This window comes from Hippocampus guttulatus, chromosome 1, assembly GCF_054856545.1.
Source record: "Hippocampus guttulatus isolate MCC_2025c chromosome 1, RoL_Hgut_1.0, whole genome shotgun sequence".
Taxonomy (NCBI): domain Eukaryota; kingdom Metazoa; phylum Chordata; class Actinopteri; order Syngnathiformes; family Syngnathidae; genus Hippocampus; species Hippocampus guttulatus.
The window spans coordinates 36,225,330-36,243,704 of NC_141261.1; the positions used below are offsets into that span (position 1 = coordinate 36,225,330).

Here is an 18,375-nt window from a genome sequence, read left to right on the forward strand (position 1 = left end):
CCAGCACACCCGCAACCCTCATGAAGATAAGCAGATTAGAAAATGGATGGTGGATAAATTCATCTGTTTTCATTCCTGTTACACGAAAGCAATATTAATCAGAATAGCCTACCATGTTTAGAGTAGTGTGAGCACATTCAATGTATTCAAGACCCCCCAAAATTGGCTTTAGTTACCCTTTAACCTCATTTCATGGTGGTGTGGTCTTAACATTGCTTTTCAGTAATAAAGCTACTTTGGTCATTACATCTGGTAACGAACAGGAAGTTCTGAACCGAGAATGCATCTCTTTCATTTGATTTCACATGTTGATCCTCGTGGAAATGCCTGCCCTCGATGGTCTAGATTGTCCAAGAATGCAGCAAAGCTGGAGACAATGGCATGGACATACCTCTCCTCCGTGAGCCGTCACCTTAACGTGATGGAGGGGTTTGTGTGGAGGTGGGGCTCATTGCTGAGCGTCTGATGGCCGGACGTGGAATGTCACCTCTCTTGCAGGGAAGGAGCCCGAGCTGGTCGGATTAAGTTCCGATTGGATATAGTCGGACTTGCCTCCACACACAGCCTGGGCTCTGGTACCAGTTCTCTTGAGACCCCACTTAAGAGAACTCCTTTTCACTCTGGAGTTGCCCACGGTGAGAGACGCAGAGCAGGTGTGGGCATACTACTGTAATTGCCCCCCAGCTGCCGGTACATTGGAATTCACACCATCGGATGAGAGGGTAGCCCCCCTCTGCCTTCGGGTAGGAGGATGAGTCCGGACTGTTTGTGTCTATGCACCAAATAGCAGCTCAGAGTACCAACCGTTTTTGGAGTCCTTGGAGGGTGTGCTAGAGAGCGCTCCATCTGGGGACTCCCTTGTTCAGCTTGGGGACTTCAGTGCTCACGTGGGCAATGACGGTGAGACCTGGAAGGGCGTAATTGGGAGGAACGCCCCCCCGATCAGAACTTGAATGGAGTTCTGTTATTGGACTTCTGTGTTAGTCATGGATTGTCCATAGGGAACACCATTTTCAAACATAAGGGTGTCCATATATGCACTTGGCACCAGGACACACGTTACCAGTTTGATAATTGACTTTGTGGTCGTATCATCAGATTTGCCTGTCAACTGATCACTGCTTGGTGCTGAGTTGGCTCCGATGGTGTGGGAAGATGCCAGTCCGACCTGGCAGACCTAAACGTATTGTAAGGGTCTGCTGGGAGAGTCCCCTGTCAGAGGTTTGAACCCGCACCTCCGGCAGAGCTTTGCCCACGTCCCGGGGGAAGCGGGGGTCATTGAGTCCGAGTGGTCCATATTCTGCGCCTCGATAGAGGAGGTGGACGATTGGAGTTGTGGCCTTAGGGTGGTAGGCTTTTTTGCCGAATAGAGTAGAATAAAGTGTAGTTGCACAGACGCTACAGCAGTTGGCAGTGACACCCTCATTGTCAGAGAGTGCGCTGGGGGTACTGGCTCAATGGTGTAGTTATTTTATTTATTTATTTATTGCACCGAGCAGCCGACATGAAGTGCACAAACCCTCATGAGTGTGAGTGTGTGTGTGTGTATGTGTGTGTCTGCACGTGTATGTGAATGTGTGCTTGTGTGTGAGGAGAATTTAGACAGGAAGAGGAAGGAAAAATGAGAAGATAGATGAAACTGAAAAGTCACATAGGGTTATGATCCTTTTCAGTTTCATCTGAAATATTTATGTCTGTCATTTTCTCTACAACACCAAAAACTGTAGTTCTGGTCTATTTAATATAACTTGATCTTTTATCGGTCAAGAAGTTACATTAAATAGAGGAGATTTACGATAACATCCGCAACTATGATCCACTAAGTGTTCAGTTACGTTAATAGCAAAACAGAATTCTCAGTGCATTAGTCCAACACAGTAATATTGCAGTGGTAATAGGAAAAAAATATCCAAAGATTTTACAGTCAAAAATTAAGTGTTTATTTAAAACCCAATTACAAACTTAAAAAAGGTGATTATTCTTTTCAATAGGCTAAACCCAACTGAAGTAGTGATGCTTTAGTTTCGCGACTTTTGCCATATTATTGTTGCTCAGAATCATTTAAATGTTGAATTATTGCAGTTTGAAACGTTTTCTGTGCTGCCCTACACAGAGTGTGTTAAAAGATAAAGTGTGTGTCTTGTGCTGGGAGAGAGTATCTGCTTATTTCTTCTGGTACACTTTTGAACAGGCGACGAATAGGCTATTGAATTTTTCATTTTTATTCTTATAAAAATGACCTAAGTCATATTTTGACTTATTATGATTAGTATTTTTGCCTAAACATCTCCTAAGGATGCTGGCCACCACCGCCAGCTCCTCATTTGAAAAGATGAGTCAATTCTACCCCCGCAACGACATTATTAACGAATATAATACAATCGCCATTTTTTTCAGTTTTTCGTGTGTGACTTAAGCCATTCTTTCCGGAAGGTGTCGATAAGTGGTGATGTGACTGGCGCAGTTAAGTCCTCACGCGATGATTTCCTGCAGCGCCTGAGCCGCTGTGATTTCTTCCGGGTTTGAGACTTGTTTGTTTTGATTGGGTGTATCGGCCCAACATGACAGAACGTGTGCAGCTGTGACCGCGTTTGTGATCCGCACGCGGCGAGGCGGCTGACGGGACGATGTTTTGTGTGCACTTCCACACTTGTGCGGCCCGGTGAAAGCGGCGAAGGGACTCGCAGGGTTGAATCTATCCGGACTCGAGACACCTGTTGCTTCACTTTGGACGCGGAAGGAACACAGGCTGGCCCTCCAACGGACGTTTTCCATCCCCTGTATCTGATATTTCCAAGAGTACATTTGTTTCGCAATTATGAAGGTCACGGTGACTTTTGGGGACACAGCCGTGGTGGTTCCGTGTAAACCCGAATGGACTGTCCGGGATTTAATCGACCAGTCCACGCGAAGATACCGTAGGATTTTTGATCAGGTAAACACTCCTTAATGTTCAATTTCAAAACACGCACAGGCACACACTTTCACTCGTTTTACATTGTGTGTGTGAGTGACAGAAAGAGAGAGCGAGAGTGCCGAAGTGGGAGGAAAAAATATGAATTCCTCTCATTCTCTACATTTTAACCAACGATGATTAGTTACGTCATATGTCACGTGACATGGTAACGTTCAAAAACCGGAAGTTTCCTGTTAAACCGGAGACTGTCAGTTATGAATTTATGCAAGACAACTACCATATGAAACGTTTTTAATTTTATTTTTTATTAACACTTACATGATTAGAAGGCAATCAAGAAAAAAATGAGGCACTTTCATATATCAGTCCAACATAGTTTACATGCAAAATTAAGTAAGATTACACCCTTTTTCCAGACATTGCAAATAATTTGTGACAATACTTGCTATTATAAGGACTCGAATTTTGTGTTTGTTACTTCTCCATTTCAGTTGTCATATTTACCACTCACAGTTCATTAGATGCTTAGAAAATAGTTTTCAAAAAGTAGAAGAAAGTACTTTGTGAAATACATCATTTGAGTCACCGGGCAAAAGCTGCAGGCCAACGTGGGAATCATCTTCTTCTGCATCTATTGACACACTTGGTAATCATATGTTTGTTTGTTTTTATTCTGGATGTTACAGAACATGAGTAAAGGGCATGTCTGTCATACGTGCAAAATATTTACAAACATTCAGTTCAGTGGAACCTCGTCAGATGCAGCATATTAACTCTCATAAACCTAATTAAAGGGAAAGTCAAGTCAAAAGTTTTCTTGACAAAAAAATGATCTAGTCTAATTAACATTGTGTTTGTGGAATATGAATCGAGCTGAAAAATCCACCTGTTGTTGTCCATTTCGGTGGGCTGTGATTTTGCCTTGTACTACCTCTTGCTGAATATGACATCACAGAAGACATTTCTTAATTTACATTCTTGTCTTTTCTTACGCCCTTGTGGTCTCGTGAAACGGTCCTGGCCCAAGTCCTGTTCCCATTGAAAGTACGAATAGACCTAGAACCTGGGAAAACACCTAGGAATACCTGGGTGTTGTTCTTGTCAGCTAGCTTCACCCAAGGATGCATATGATGGAGCAGGGATCTTAGGTCCTGTTCAGATCATCAGCAAGGTCTGCAGAAGCTGGATAATGATCGTGATCATTGGAATCAGATGTGAGAGCAGATAGATTTGGAAAAATCCCGAAAACCAGCTTTTGAGGAACAGGATTCAAGACCTCTGTTGTAAAGGCTTGGTGAGGCAAATATCCTGAGACGCATTTCGCGCTACTATAACACAAATACGACAGAAACGGAGTCGGGGTGGAGGGGATATGTTAACAAGTACACAGCCATTCCAATATACAAAGAGACTCGCGTTCCTCGGAAAAACATTGTTGCACATGCTCTTTGTAAGAATGTTCTTGGCAAGTTCACTTTGTGTTCTTATTATTGAGAAATGGCCATTGCCGAAAGAGCTCAGTTTACGACCATCACAGCTCACCTGCTTTCTGGGTTTTGAACGAATTTAGTTTATTAAACGGCGACTAAGTAAGCTATGTGTCAAGCATGGTGTTCATTTTTATTGGTAATGCGTGCCCAATAAACATAGATAAATTTTTTTCACACTAATTGCATGCACTATTTCTTCAGTGTATTCTTGCACATGAGTCAGCAGGATATGAAAGATGCACAGTTCACCTGCAGACATTTCATATTTTGCGAAGCGACCAGGTAATAAGTTGTGGTGTCCACGAGAGATGTAACGATAACAGCATGTGCTTTCTACTGTATTTGAAATTAAGTTATTGTTTTATTGTTTGTCATTGTATGAATTATTTTTGCTTCATGGTGGTTGTTTTAAAGTGCTCTCTAAATACAGCTGAGTTGAGTTGGGAATATTAAATTGCCAAGATGTCGTTGTCGTGATGTCACGAAATTAAGAGCACCACATCTGTTGAATAGGCACCGTATAGAGGTCAAGGATTTATATATACTGTATATATATATATATATATATATATATATATCGTATTTTCCGCACTATTGAGCGCACCAAAAAGTCTTCCATTTTCTAAAAAGAAAGAGATTCGCGCAGAACACGTCACAGCGGATGTTACGTCGCTCTATAAATAAACCAGAAACAAAACAACAAGCGCGCTGCATAGGTCCACGCACGTTTGTTTTGCCAGCCACGGCAGCGCGAGACACCGAAAACTGATACTTAAAGAGTTTTGAAGTCAAGATGGCGCCCGAGTAGGCAGCCGTCAGCAAGTGCTCTCATGAGCCTTGCTTTTTTTGTTGTTTTTGTTTGTTTTGTCACTTTGTGTTTGTTGTTACGTCGTGTGGACCTGATGTGGACTTTTTTTAGCATTTTTTGGCCACGACATTCATCAAGGAGGAGACTCTGTGCTTGGTGGTTGCGCCTTCTCGGCAGCATGGGTATACCAGCACTGTTTTTGACTGGGAGGAATGTCGGCGCCATTTGACTGTCGTTGGTGGACAGTCCCGGGGCGCTTGTGTCTTGCGCCTGTAATGGGCAGCATTTTTCACAGCCCCGCTTTGTTCAGCGGAGAGATCGGTGCTGTTGAATGGTCTGCGGCTGGATGGATGTAAGTCTCGAGGAGCCGACGAGGAGAAGAAAGGAGCGTTAGCGCGGAGCGCCGATGCGAATTTGGAACTGGGAGTCGCGGCTTGGAGTTTGAAGCGGATTACGTGGGACAGGAGAAGTGAACTAATCTCTTTTCGTCATTGGACGCTACAGCTTCGTGTTTGCTTTCAAAACTTAGCTTGTAGCAGACGTGCACATTTTCAGCATGATGTCTCTGATCCACTGGTGAAAGGACACTTTGATCCTCTCCTCTTTCATCTACAACTGCTTCAGACAACAAAGTGTATGCAGAAAAGTGGTGAAGATTGCACGACTGTCTGTGTCCTATGTGTTGTGTTGTGTTATTTTTGTTTATTTTGACTTCAAAAGAGGCGCCGTGAGAGTGGCTGCCTTTCCAGCAGCTCCTATATTTTGTTGTTCTACTTCTTCCTTTCATAACTTTGCTGCTGTGAATTGGGAATTTCTCCATTGCGAGACTAATAAAGGTTTTCTTATCTTATCTTTATGAATGGAAAGTTTACTTTTAAAAAGTTGCCAGATTGTTCCACTGACAAGACCAAAGTTACCTGTATCATACAGGTATACGATGTATGCCACTGACGCGATTGTTACTTGTTTGGAACTATTTTGTGTGGAAGGTTACAGTGTTCCGTGTCCATATAAATAGAGCAGGTGGAGCTTCTCTGTGTTCGTCTGACAGTGACGGTGCGCTGCAGTGGTAGCGACCTAGCGAAAATAAAACATCTCCAGTGTTGTCATCGAACCAAGTGTAGTCATCCGAAATGATGTCTACACAAAACCGTAGAGAGACTTGCGCGCAAGAAGGACCAAGAGAATCAACATAGCCTGACTGCTGTGTTCAAAGCAACCTTGAGAAAAACGAAGTATGCAACCATGGCTTAAATCCACTATAGGCTGAGTTCTAGTTAACCTTAGATGTGCACTTTATAATGTTATATTGCTCTGTTTTGATTCCATGAAAAGAGCTGTTAAAGCAGCTGTTGTGTGACAAAATATTTTTTTCACTGTTGTTGATGGACAGTAATATTGTGTGAGAGATTATGTGTGAATAACTGCTCCAAGTGAAAAATGTTCATGTAAAATTGAAAATCGAAATTATTTCAGTAAATATTTGCATTTTGCACATAGAAAGCGGATTCATGATTCCATGTTGACGAGAGCATTAAAATGGGGAAAAATAGGACAAAAAAATATAAAAGGAAATTCATAACCGATCAAAAATGCGTGAGTAAACACGATTAATTTTTAGTGAATTTGAGTTAATTATGACAGTTGCATTTTTAATTAGATTAAATATTTTAATCGTTTTCAATCGTCTCACCCCCCCTCGGGTGGTGTCCGTCCCTCATTCAGCTCAGGTCCTCTACCAGAGGCCAGGAAGCTTGAGGGTTCTGCGCAGTATCCTTGCAGTTCCCAGCACTGCACATTTCTGGACTGAGATGTCCGATGTTGTTCCCGGGATCTGTTGCAACCACTCATCTAGTTTGGGGGTCACTGCCCCGAGTGCTCCGACCACCACAGGCACGACTGTCACCTTTACCTTCCAGGCTCTCTCCAGCTCCTCTCTGAGCCCTTGGTATTTCTCGAGTTTCTCGTGTTCCTTCTTTCTGATGTTACCGTCACTTGGGACCGCTACATCCACTACAACGGCTTTCCTCTGCCCTTTATCTATGATCACGATATCTGGTTGGTTCGCCATTACCATCTTGTCAGTCTGGATCTGGAAGTCCCACAGGATCTTCGCTCTGTCATTCTCCACCACCTTCGGAGGTGTTTCCCATTTTGACCTTGGGGTTTCCAGTCCATACTCCGCACAGATGTTTCGGTAGACTATGCCAGCCACCTGGTTATGGCGTTCCATGTAGGCTTTCCCTGCCAGCATCTTACACCCTGCAGTTATGTGTTGGATCGTCTCAGGTGCCTCTTTGCACAACCTACACCTTGGGTCTTGTCTGGTGTGGTATATCTGGGCCTCAATGGCTCTGGTGCTCAGGGCCTGCTCCTGATCAGCCAGGATGAGTGCCTCTGTGCTGTCCTTCAGGCCAGCCCTCTCTAGCCACTGATAGGACTTCTTGAGATCGGCCACTTCAGTTATGGTCCGGTGGTACATCCCGTGTAGGGGCTTGTCCTCCCATGATGGTCCCTCTTCCAGCGCCTCATCTTCTGTTCCCCATTGTCTGAGACATTCTCTGAGTACGTCATCCGTTGGAGCCTTCTCCTTGATGTATTTATGGAGCTTGGATGTTTCATCCTGGACAGTGGCTCTCACACTCACTAGTCCACGGCCTCCTTCCTTTCGGCTTGCGTACAGTCTCAGGGTGTGACAGCTCTAATATATATATATATATATATGTTCTATAAATACAGTTGAGTTTAGTTGAGTGTATATATATATGTATGTATATATATATATATATATATATACATATATGTACAGTATATCATATATGTATGAAGTTCTTCTCCATAGTATTGTTTCAGTATTTGTATCTTTGATATTATGACTCTATTCCCACGTGATTGTAGGCAGAAGGGAGACAGCAGTCTGTCCAGGTTACCTACTGTATCTTAGGGAATGTTTTGAGACGGGCAACAGTTATCACTAACATTCACACCAACCCTCTGGGATTTGATCCCAACCTGCCTGGATGGAAGTTAAGGGAATGAACTATTACACCTTTAATATAACTAAAACACGTAATAGAAAAAGAAAAAAAGAAAATCTATCAGCAATTGCCAAGGTCTTGCGTCTCATCAATAGTCTGGCTTTTGTGTTTTTAGAAAATTGACCTCCAAATTGGATGACTTTTGGGGCATTGCACAATGAGTAGTTCCACTGCATCTGCACAACAGGGAAGGTCCTTTGCATTCTAGAAAATACAGAAAGAACCAATTTTAGTGTATATATATTTCCAAAGAGTGTCTGATATCTTAATTAAGAGGTTTCTCACATGTCCTTTAATTAGTCAGCATAGTTTGTGGCGTTACTGTACATAGTCTGCTGATATGTGTTTGGCCTCAATGTGGATGCGAGAAGCCCTGGCCGTCAACTTGGACAATAGCTTCCCCTTAAAAGCTCTGATATCTCAGCAGGCAGGTGTAAGTTGACTGTTTAATGCCCTCCTGTGTGGCTGCATTCACAGATGTGTGCAGCAGACAGACGTCTTTGTCCTCTGAGTGACGGGGGATTAGAATTGGTGACAAGTTGCGCTCTTATCATCTGGCTGCTTGGCTTCATCCTGCCTCTGCGGCCTTTCTATCGGCAAGTGGCGGGGTAACAAACGCATTGAGACTCTCACACATGCACACCCACTGAGCTTCTCACTGACAGCCCACTCAGCCCACTGGCCCCAGTTGAGTCCGAAGAAGTTTAAATGTGAATGTGTGATTAGCTTACACTCGGGCCCTCGACCCTCCTTTAACGGGCTTGTTAATTAACCGCTGACTCAACAGCCTGTGGCCTCTTGCTAGTCCTAATAGAAGCAGATGATCATGAGGACACTGTGGCTCTGTCAACAATGTCCACTTCCAGCCACGTAAACTCCACATCCTTCGGACAATGTCAGAAAGCTGGTCTTAATCACTGAAGCTGGACTCATTTCTGGCGATGCTACGAGGCACATAGACCTTTTAATGAGATGCTTACTTCAGCAGGAGCTTGGCTGAGACTCTTTCAAAGTTTTGATTTCCTCCCAAGCTGACAATGCCACAAACTCGCAACAGCGCACTTGCTATGAGCACGGTACGCTTTAGTCTTCTTTGCAAGACCATGATTCCATGTGAGGAATTAAGTTTTTTCCTCTTGCTGCATCTTGGTCTAGCGGCAACATGTTCACGACACACTCGGTGTTGAATAACTTCAGATTTGTTCTAGTCGACGCTAAGTTGATATAGCTGAGTCGACGTTGAACAGTTCTCAACCTTTTCTTCAATGATGTGCCCCCTGTGACATCTTTTTTCAGCCAAGTACCTCCGAATCAGTGCAAATCATTTTTGGTTAAAAAAATAAAATAAAACAATAATAATAATGAGAGATTCAACCCTGTCATGCACCCTGTAACCTGATAATATGATGAGCTACCCACTGTAGTAACCCTGAAAGGGTTAAAACTGTGTGCTGTGCCATTGGCAAATTATTAAACTTTGGAACTTAATTCGTAGTGGTATCTACAATGATTTGGAAATTAAAAGGTAGAACTAAAAAAAAAAGGTGCAGGAAAGAATTGATGAACTTATTTACACATACAGATGTGTGACATAAATGTAATTATCAACATAAAATGTCCTCCTCTGGAATCATATTACAGATCTGTTCTGAAAGATAAGTCATTAACCTCACTTAAAATGACAGTGGAAACTGCCCCCCCCCCCCCCCCAAAAAACAAAACAAAACAAAAACCCACATCTATTAATCATTAAAAATAAGACTGACAACATTACCAACACTGAACATGGGGGTACACTTCAGAATCAGAATCATCTTTATTGGCCAAGTATGTAGAACACACAAGGAGTTTGTCTCCGGTATAACACGCTGCATTAGTATCATCGTAAACAAGGACATGACAAATAGGTATGCAAGGACATTTCGTAATGTAAGTGAACCGTAGTGCGGTGGTACCACCCAGTGACAACTGTGAGACAATGTGCAAAGTATCAAGCAGAGCTAAAGTGAACAGTGGTAGAATGCAATACTATGACAGTTTGTACAGTTGGTGCAGAAAATCATTGAACCATTTTAGAGTGACCAGTAGCAGTATTTGTAGTACAACAGTCAGTGACTGTTTAGGGAGTTAATGGCTCGAGGGAAGAAGCTGTTTAAGTGTCTACTGGATTTGGTGCGCATGGATCTGTAGCGCCTGCCTGAGGGGAGTAGCTGGAAAAGGTGGTGGGCAGGGTGCGGGGGATCCAGGAGGATTTTCTGTGCCCTTGTCTTCATTCTTGCAGTGTGCAAGTCCTCAAGAGTGGGTAGGGCGGTGCCAATGATTTTTTCCGCCGTCCTAACTGTCCGTTGAAGTCGGATTTTGTCCTTTTTTGTGGCGGCCCCAAACCAAACCGTGATGGAAGAACACAGGATTGATTCGATGACTGCCGTGTAGAACTGACGTAGCACCTCCTGTGGCAGGCCATGCTTCCTCAGCAGCCTCAGGAAGTACATCCTCTGCTGGGCCCTTTTCAGGATGGAGATGGTGTTGACTTCCCACTTCATGTCCTGGGAGACTGTGATTCCCAGATCACTGAGGATCTATTGTCATTCTTGATGGCAAGGAGGCACCTGCTGTGCTCAAGCTTTTTTTTTTTTTTTTTGCATTGGTGCTACTTTTGAAACATATTTTAAAATCTCACGCGCCAACTGAAGTGCCTTCAGCCTGGCTTCTGCCTCTCGATTGCTGTCCCGAACATGCACACCCCATCCCTCGACTCATTCATCCAATCACCCACCCCAAGGAATTTTCTTGTTTATTTGTGGATGTAATGTTTGCATACAGTGAAATATGAAGCGGGATTTCACGGCTGTCACACAGTGTATGTTAGCACCCTTTGTTGGTGAAGATCTGAGACTCAGGCAGTTGACAAAAGACCAGTTACTTGTTTGTACATGCGGGAGTACAGGAAGAGCCGCTGTCCACGATGTCATTGTCTCTCTGATCATTGATGTTATTCGAAGCAAGAAACGTCACAAGTACCAGCATGTTTTAAATTTGTACACAGTATTTACATATTTGAGACAAAGACTACAACAGTACACTTATTTACTTAAATCTTTCATTTTAAAACCTTATACAGTTCTGAACCTTAATCAACATTGCCTTCTGAGAGAGACGAAGAGGCTTGTGTTGTTGGCATAGAAGAAGGCTCTCACTAGACTCGTACAGGCTTGAGGTTCACTCTGAGACTCTTTTGCTTGAGGCGCTGACAGTGCAGCTGAGGTTCTTAAATTGGAGAAAATGGATAGCGCCGTGACATTCCTCTTGTCTTCTTATTGTTGAAATAGGTTTGAGGTTTCTTTTTTATCAGACCATGGTCCGAGCTGACATTTTCGTCCGTCTCTTCAGCCTTTGCTTGAGCTGTCATGGCTTCCTTGAATTTGTGTCTAAAAAAAACTGCTGACCAGGTTGGGAAACCTTCCAAATAAGGCTATCCGGTCAAGGCTGCGAACCAGCTCCATTCTGCCACTGTTAAAGCAATGTGTTTCTGTTGATGGTGCCATCTCTGACGAGCAGGCTTGCACGCTCCCACAAGGCTGAGACGTATTGCTTCGGCGGTGGCAAGGTATAGAGCGCAGTTTAATATCAGAAAAGGTTATCGTGAGCACAACACGACGATACAGTCAACAGACTACCGATGATGCACTCGTTCTCCCATTGGTTGATATCGCGCCGGGAACCGTTCACGCGCCTTGAGTTGGGATGTCCAAAGCCTCTGAATCACATCAGCTGTTTGTTCGGCATGCAAGCAAACCCGCTCTCTTGCGCATCAACATGAGACAACGCGTCATTCCGCCACAGGGCTGCCGATCACGGCCAAGTCATTTTAATAAATGTTTTCCAATGAATTTGGAACAAAAAAGAGGCGGAACACTGAAACCACAAAACTTGAAGTGAAAAATGGTGAGGGATCACTGTCTTGTCCGTGTTAAGCGACTGATGTGTCAATTTAAGTAAGCGAGCAATTGGCAACTAGCGTTAGGACCTTTGCAAATGAGCACTTGGTGCCGTGCGGCTCCCAGGATGGATTGAGAGCCAAAATGGTCTTCCTTCTTGTTCTTGTGGATTGTGTGAGGATGGGGTCTGTGGATAACCTCAGCCCCCAACCGTCTGAAGTGGCAGAGTTCTGAAAGTGGCTAAACAATGCGACTGTAGGTTGCCGCTGAACACTTTTTTTTTCGTCCTACCCTGTTTAATTAGCAGGAAATGGGATCGAAGCATTTTCTTTCAAGGTGCAACAACTGGCATTCTTACATTGTTTAAGTCTGTAACTGTCATAGAAAGTGGAGTTGCACAACCAGCCACCATGTAAACCAAACACCTGTACTGGGTCATTGTTCATACCATCCGCAGACAGCTTGCCAAAATGTTTGCAACTCATTCACATTTTTAGAATACTGGTGCCGACTACTCTTGCTCTCGTAAATCACTTTTGCTCGATTTGTTGATGGTGTAAATAGTGTAGTGAGAGTGTTACTGTCCAACCTGTGGGAAAAAAAAGACTGCACCAGTTAACTCTCATGCGGGATGTCTTTAGCAGCGTGGGCACTTGTTTATACTGCGGATATCGTGGGAATCCAAATAGTTGAGGTCTTGAACCCCATCCCATGGAAAATCTGCTGGAATTTGAAATGAGACGGTTATGGCAAGTGAACCATCCACCATTGCCTTTCAGGTCATTCCATGCCAAGCGGATTTTGGTTTTCATGAATATGAATGTCACTCACTATTGGGTATATCTTCACAAAACAGCTATTGTTGGAAAAGGAATTCAACAAGGAATCTGCATTCATTTCGAAAATTGGTGCATATTTGAATGTGATGTTTTCATTTTGACCTTGAAATTGACCTTGTGGCTCACGTGACCTTGACACACTTTTTCATGAAATGTAATCTCTCTGCGCCCCAGCCTTCTAAATGTCTGCAGATTCCTTGTTGAATTTCCTTTCCAACAATCGCTCTCTTATGAAGATTGCCCCAGTAGCCCGCAGCTATTAAAGGTTTCAGAGGCAGGCGGCCACTCCCCTTTTTTTCAAATATATTAAAATTCGGTGGACCGTAACTCAGATTGAACTAAAAGTTGAGATTCAGTGTTGTGCCTGCAGCTAGTTTCATTAAAATCTAAATCTGCTTGGTTAAAATTTTCAGATTTTTGTGAGTGGTGATTTGGCATGGAATGACCCTAGACCGCTCATCATGTTCAGAGTCACGGAGCTAAATCCTATCCCAGCTGACCGTGGGCGAATGTCAGACTACATCCTGGACTGCTCACGAGTCAGTCACAATAGTAGACAAACCCTAAACACGAGTGAATTCACCTCATTGCTGGTGAGGAGGAGGACATAGTCTGGTGTCTCTCTGCAGCACGTTTGCAGCAATCATAACAGCAGCAAGTACGGAATGCAATTGTCCTGAAGGCGTTGAAGAATTTTGAGCGTGCACGACCGGTTGAAAGTGAAATTCTTGGTTGACTTTGAAGAAACCACTGGCTTTGTTAATTGTGATGAGCCATTTGTATTTGACTAAATTTAGTAATTTTGCAAATCGATCATAATTGTATTTGTATGGTTTTAAGGTAGCCATTACTGTGCGTTAGAGGTGATCTGATTGATTCAAGTATCCTCCACTATCCAAATCCTTTTATTTCTCATGTTATAAGAAGAACCCTAGCCACAGAGGGGGATTGACGATGAGGAACGTCAGATGAGCGTTCTCTTAAACCCCTCCATTAATTTGTCAGTCTCTCTTTGAAGCGTCATGGCGTGATACCATTTCATCATGAGGTGCTTGGCAGGAGGATGGCGTCGGACTACCTAGGGTTGCCCAAATAAGACTGTTGTGAATCAGCAAACGGGCAATCGCCTGCTTTCTTGGCGGAAAATCACGCCTGACATTTCTTTTCGTGCCATTGCGGCATGCGAGCTCCAAAGTTGCGCTTGCTCAATCCCAAGTACACGCCTGAGACAAATGAGTGGCACAAGAATGTCACCCGCCAGGTTTGACCGGTTTGTCCTGTGATGTGCTCATGCTTTGCCCTGATGTTGTTGCCGCACATGCAGGTTACCATGTGCTGCTGTACTGGGGTGGCCACAACACAATCGGCACAATTTGAATAATCCACTAGACCGCAACCAAAAAAACCCAAAACAAAACAGTATTCATTTGCAAAGAAAATAATGCTCAATATTTAAACAGTTTTTTGTGTCATTCAAAATGGAACATTCTTTGCGAATGCAGAGTTTAAGTTGAGGATCTCATTTCATTGTGCTGTTGTACCTCATAAAATGTCGAGTTTGCGCAGAAATTAATAATAAAATAAATCTTTAATGAGGTTGAAGAAAATGCATTTGTCAGTGCATTTGCACATTAATTAGAGGTTTTTAAAAAATATATGTAAACAGGAAAAGCATTGTAGCCTGCTTGGCGTCTCATCCCTTACAGGGTGTGTATGTTTTGAACAAGGATTGTGATAATGAAACGAGCTCGGAATTTGACCGCTGGCACTCCACCCACAAAACTGAAGAACTGGATTTTTTTTCTTTTCTGTACAGCTCTTGTTGTGCTTCAAAAAAAGTGGCCCTCAAACGTTTTACAATTAACTTCCACCGAAAAATTCTTCGCTTTCCAAGTACCACCATCATGGACAGCATTAAAATACAGTCGTTCAGTCGGTCTAAGAGTTCATTAAAAAAAAAAGAAAAGAAATAATAATAATAATAATAAGTGGTTTTATTATTGATAGCCTTTTCAGCAGTTTGCATAGTTTCCTTCATAGTGCACTGAAATCAAGCCTCTCACACTAATTATTGACATCACTTATTGTTTGATAAATAAATTGGACACAATACATTCTTCCAGACTTAATAAATTGCCATTTACAGAACGTGTGTGTTTATTTATCCACTAACCAATCTTCCGTAATGCTGCTTCTATTCCTCTCTGGGTTGTCAGTAAACTTGCTCGCGGTCTGCGAGGCTGGATGCACGCACGCATGCATGTACACACACACACACGCACACACGCACACACGCACACACACAAGCAGCACTGCGAGTTTTCTGCTGTTAAAATTGCAGAAGGGCAGTCAACGACTGTGGCTATGAGGCCAGGAACCGCTGAAAAAGTCGCAAAAGTCTTCTCTCTTCGTATTTTTAGAACTGGAAGTGAAAAATTCCAAGAATTTTCAAAGTTGGAAACTTTCCAGGGAAATATTTCTTTCTCTTTATTAAATATGATTTATTTATTTATTTTTGGGCGGAAGAAGTTCTCATTCAGGTAACATTTTCAATGTGACTGATATGGGGTGCATTTTCATTCATTTTTGAATGGGTTAGGTCCGTGGGATGAGTAATTAAGTGAACTCTTCAATGAACTAATTATTCAATAGAATGTTTGACACTTAATGAAGGTCTACATAGGGATACATCTGTTTAACTGTCCCTTTTTTAAAACTGAATTCTTTTGCATCGATGTCAAGAAAAAATATGTTTGCAGTTTTGCCTATTATTTCCACAATTCCTCAAGAAATCTTTGGTTAAAAACAAAAAAAATCCAAAAAACAATGTCGTGTACACATTACACATACAGTACATTTGACAATAAGGTTTTATCCAATCCAGTATGTTTCTTCTCACAATGTTCTATTCCCTAGAACACAGGGTCAAAGTCAAGATCTGGCCCACCACATCATTTCATGTGGCCGCAAAATTAAATCAAGCATGTCAACTTCCAGGATGCTTGCTAAAGTCTGAACCAACATTTCAAATTGTCATATGTAATCCATAATAACATGGAGACATGGCAAGTCTTTTCTTTTTTCCAACCCCCTTATGACGTTCACGTAAACAATGTTCAAGCAAGTCATTATTCTTGACTTCTGATTCCAAAACGAGGTATCCATCAATTTGTTGTGTGCTGTGTATGTAATATGTGGAGGTGATTAAACATGTATATGGTTTCACAAAATTCACAGTCATAATGGCCCTCCAAGGGAAACCGTAACTACAATATGGCCTGCGACAAAAATGAGTTTGACACCCCTGCCCTATAAGAACGTCAGATACCTTTTCCATTGCAACGAGCTGAGAGATGTGCAAGGGTCCGTTGCCAGCTGGATTTAAATTTCCCAAATTCAATTCTTTCGTGAACCATGAGTGTTAGTTTGAGAATCGCTGCTTTAAAACGTCAGGTTAATGAACACACTGACTACCAGTGATATCTGTGGCCTTCAATTTTGTTTTTAGACTGTCGCAATCATATCATTTCATCGTGCACATTTACTGACACCTCAACTCTTTCATAATGTAATACTCTTTTGTACTCTTTCGAAATGTAATGGAGCCACATGCAAGATGTAAACATTGTCAATAATTTTGGAAGCTAACTACTTCTTGCTTCTCTGTGCAGCATGGGAGTGCCATTAAAACCCTTCACCTGGAGTACACAGATGGAGGCATCCTGGATATGGATGACCTGCTGACGGACCTAGTGGATGATAAGGACAAGGTAAGCCAAGGAAGAGCTCTTTCTTGCTCTCAAGTGAGCAAAGAGAAGCCATTTTCTCACTCAGGTTTGCTTCATTTTGATGAATTAGCCTGCCAGAATGATTGTCACTGGGACAGCAAAACGTGAAGCCATCTGACAGTCTCTCCCTTCGTTTGTTTTAAAGACTGAAGGTGCGGCAATGGCGCTTCAGTTTTGTGATTAAGCTGTCATGTAAATTTGCACAAAAACAGATTTACAAACATCCTTTCATGTTACAACAAAACAAAAACCCTAGATTGAATTGCTATGAAATGCCATTATCTCATGTGTGATGTAGAATTTCTCCCATTTAAAAAAAAAAAAAGTATTGTGATGATGATGCTTGCTCAAGGGGGAATTCACTGATAAATGAGGGATACTTTGTCAGCTCAAAGTACTTGTACACTATTCTCTTTGGTATTTGTGCATGCGAACAATAGTAAGCTTGTGTCTACGTGTGCATGTAGGGCTGCAAGTTTGCCAAAACAGCTTCAGTAAAACAAGGTGACAGAAGTGAATAATGGTGTGGAAGTGTCTGCAGAGGTGGGAAAGGCGCTTTTTCAATCACTCAGAACAGAGGCATCATTTTCTGGCCGCATCGTAATAATATGGGCATCATGTTTGTGACTCGCAGGTTTTAATGATTCCATTCCCAGGCTGTGTCTCCTAATGTCACAGCTCAGTTCCTTTGCTAACAAGTCACACTGGCGTCAGCTGCCTTCCCTTTGCTGCGGTTCTTTTGGGCAATTACAGGCTTCGCCAGAAACCTCTGCTGCTGAGGAACTGTCCTATTTACCTTGTTCAGCTTCCACCCGATTCTTGAAACAACTTCCCCACTTTCATCTCCACTCTAATTTTATTCTCTTGCTTTGCTGCTGATGAAAAGATGGCAAGGCAGCGATCCTCGCCATGTGCCAATCATCTGACTTTTCTCGTCTCGAGGCTTCCAGACACTTTTAGCTCGCTCAGATTAATGAGCTGTGCCTGGTTCTTCTGATTAGCCTGGCTTTCTTTTGTTTTTTGTCTTTTATTACCTTGCCACAGCAGACAGATTCTGTCTTTCGTGGGTTTTTTTGTTCCATTATTGTGGCCAACGGCATCATGCCATCAATCAAGCCGCAGTGGACGCATTGTGAAGGCGCGCCCCAGCACAGCGTGGGCCCTGTATTAGCCCCGGATGCTAATGAGATACAACGGCTGGCTGTTTGCGCATGAATGAATGCATGTGCGCACGCACACACACACACACACACACACACACACACACACACACACACACACACACACACACACACACACTGTCATTAGCCTCTCAACCACCAGCTTCATAAATGTGATTTTCTATCTACTGTAAGTCACAACAATATGTAGTATGCTTTCACCCATACTACACAAACCCTTACTGTATGTTTATTTTTTTCCCCCACGCTTTGAACCCTGCGGCTTTTAATGTAAGGCATTGTATTTGAGTTTTTATTGACGAGCTTTAAGACGTCAATAGATTTTACCATGGTCTAGTCACAACTTGAAACAAATGAAATTACCAAGCACGTCACA

General features: G+C 42.8%; 1 protein-coding gene across 1 annotated transcript in view; it reads left to right on the top strand.

Moving 5' to 3' along the window:
• The first annotated feature begins 2,478 nt into the window (after positions 1-2,478).
• pard3ba (par-3 family cell polarity regulator beta a) overlaps positions 2,479-18,375 on the top strand; it is a 141,578-nt gene continuing 125,681 nt past the window's right edge. Inside the window, exons 1-2 of the mRNA XM_086128539.1 lie at positions 2,479-2,935; positions 16,702-16,800. Of these exons, the coding sequence (XP_085984665.1) occupies positions 2,819-2,935; positions 16,702-16,800 (216 nt within the window). The 5' untranslated portion in view covers positions 2,479-2,818. The remainder of the gene's footprint in view (positions 2,936-16,701; positions 16,801-18,375) is intronic.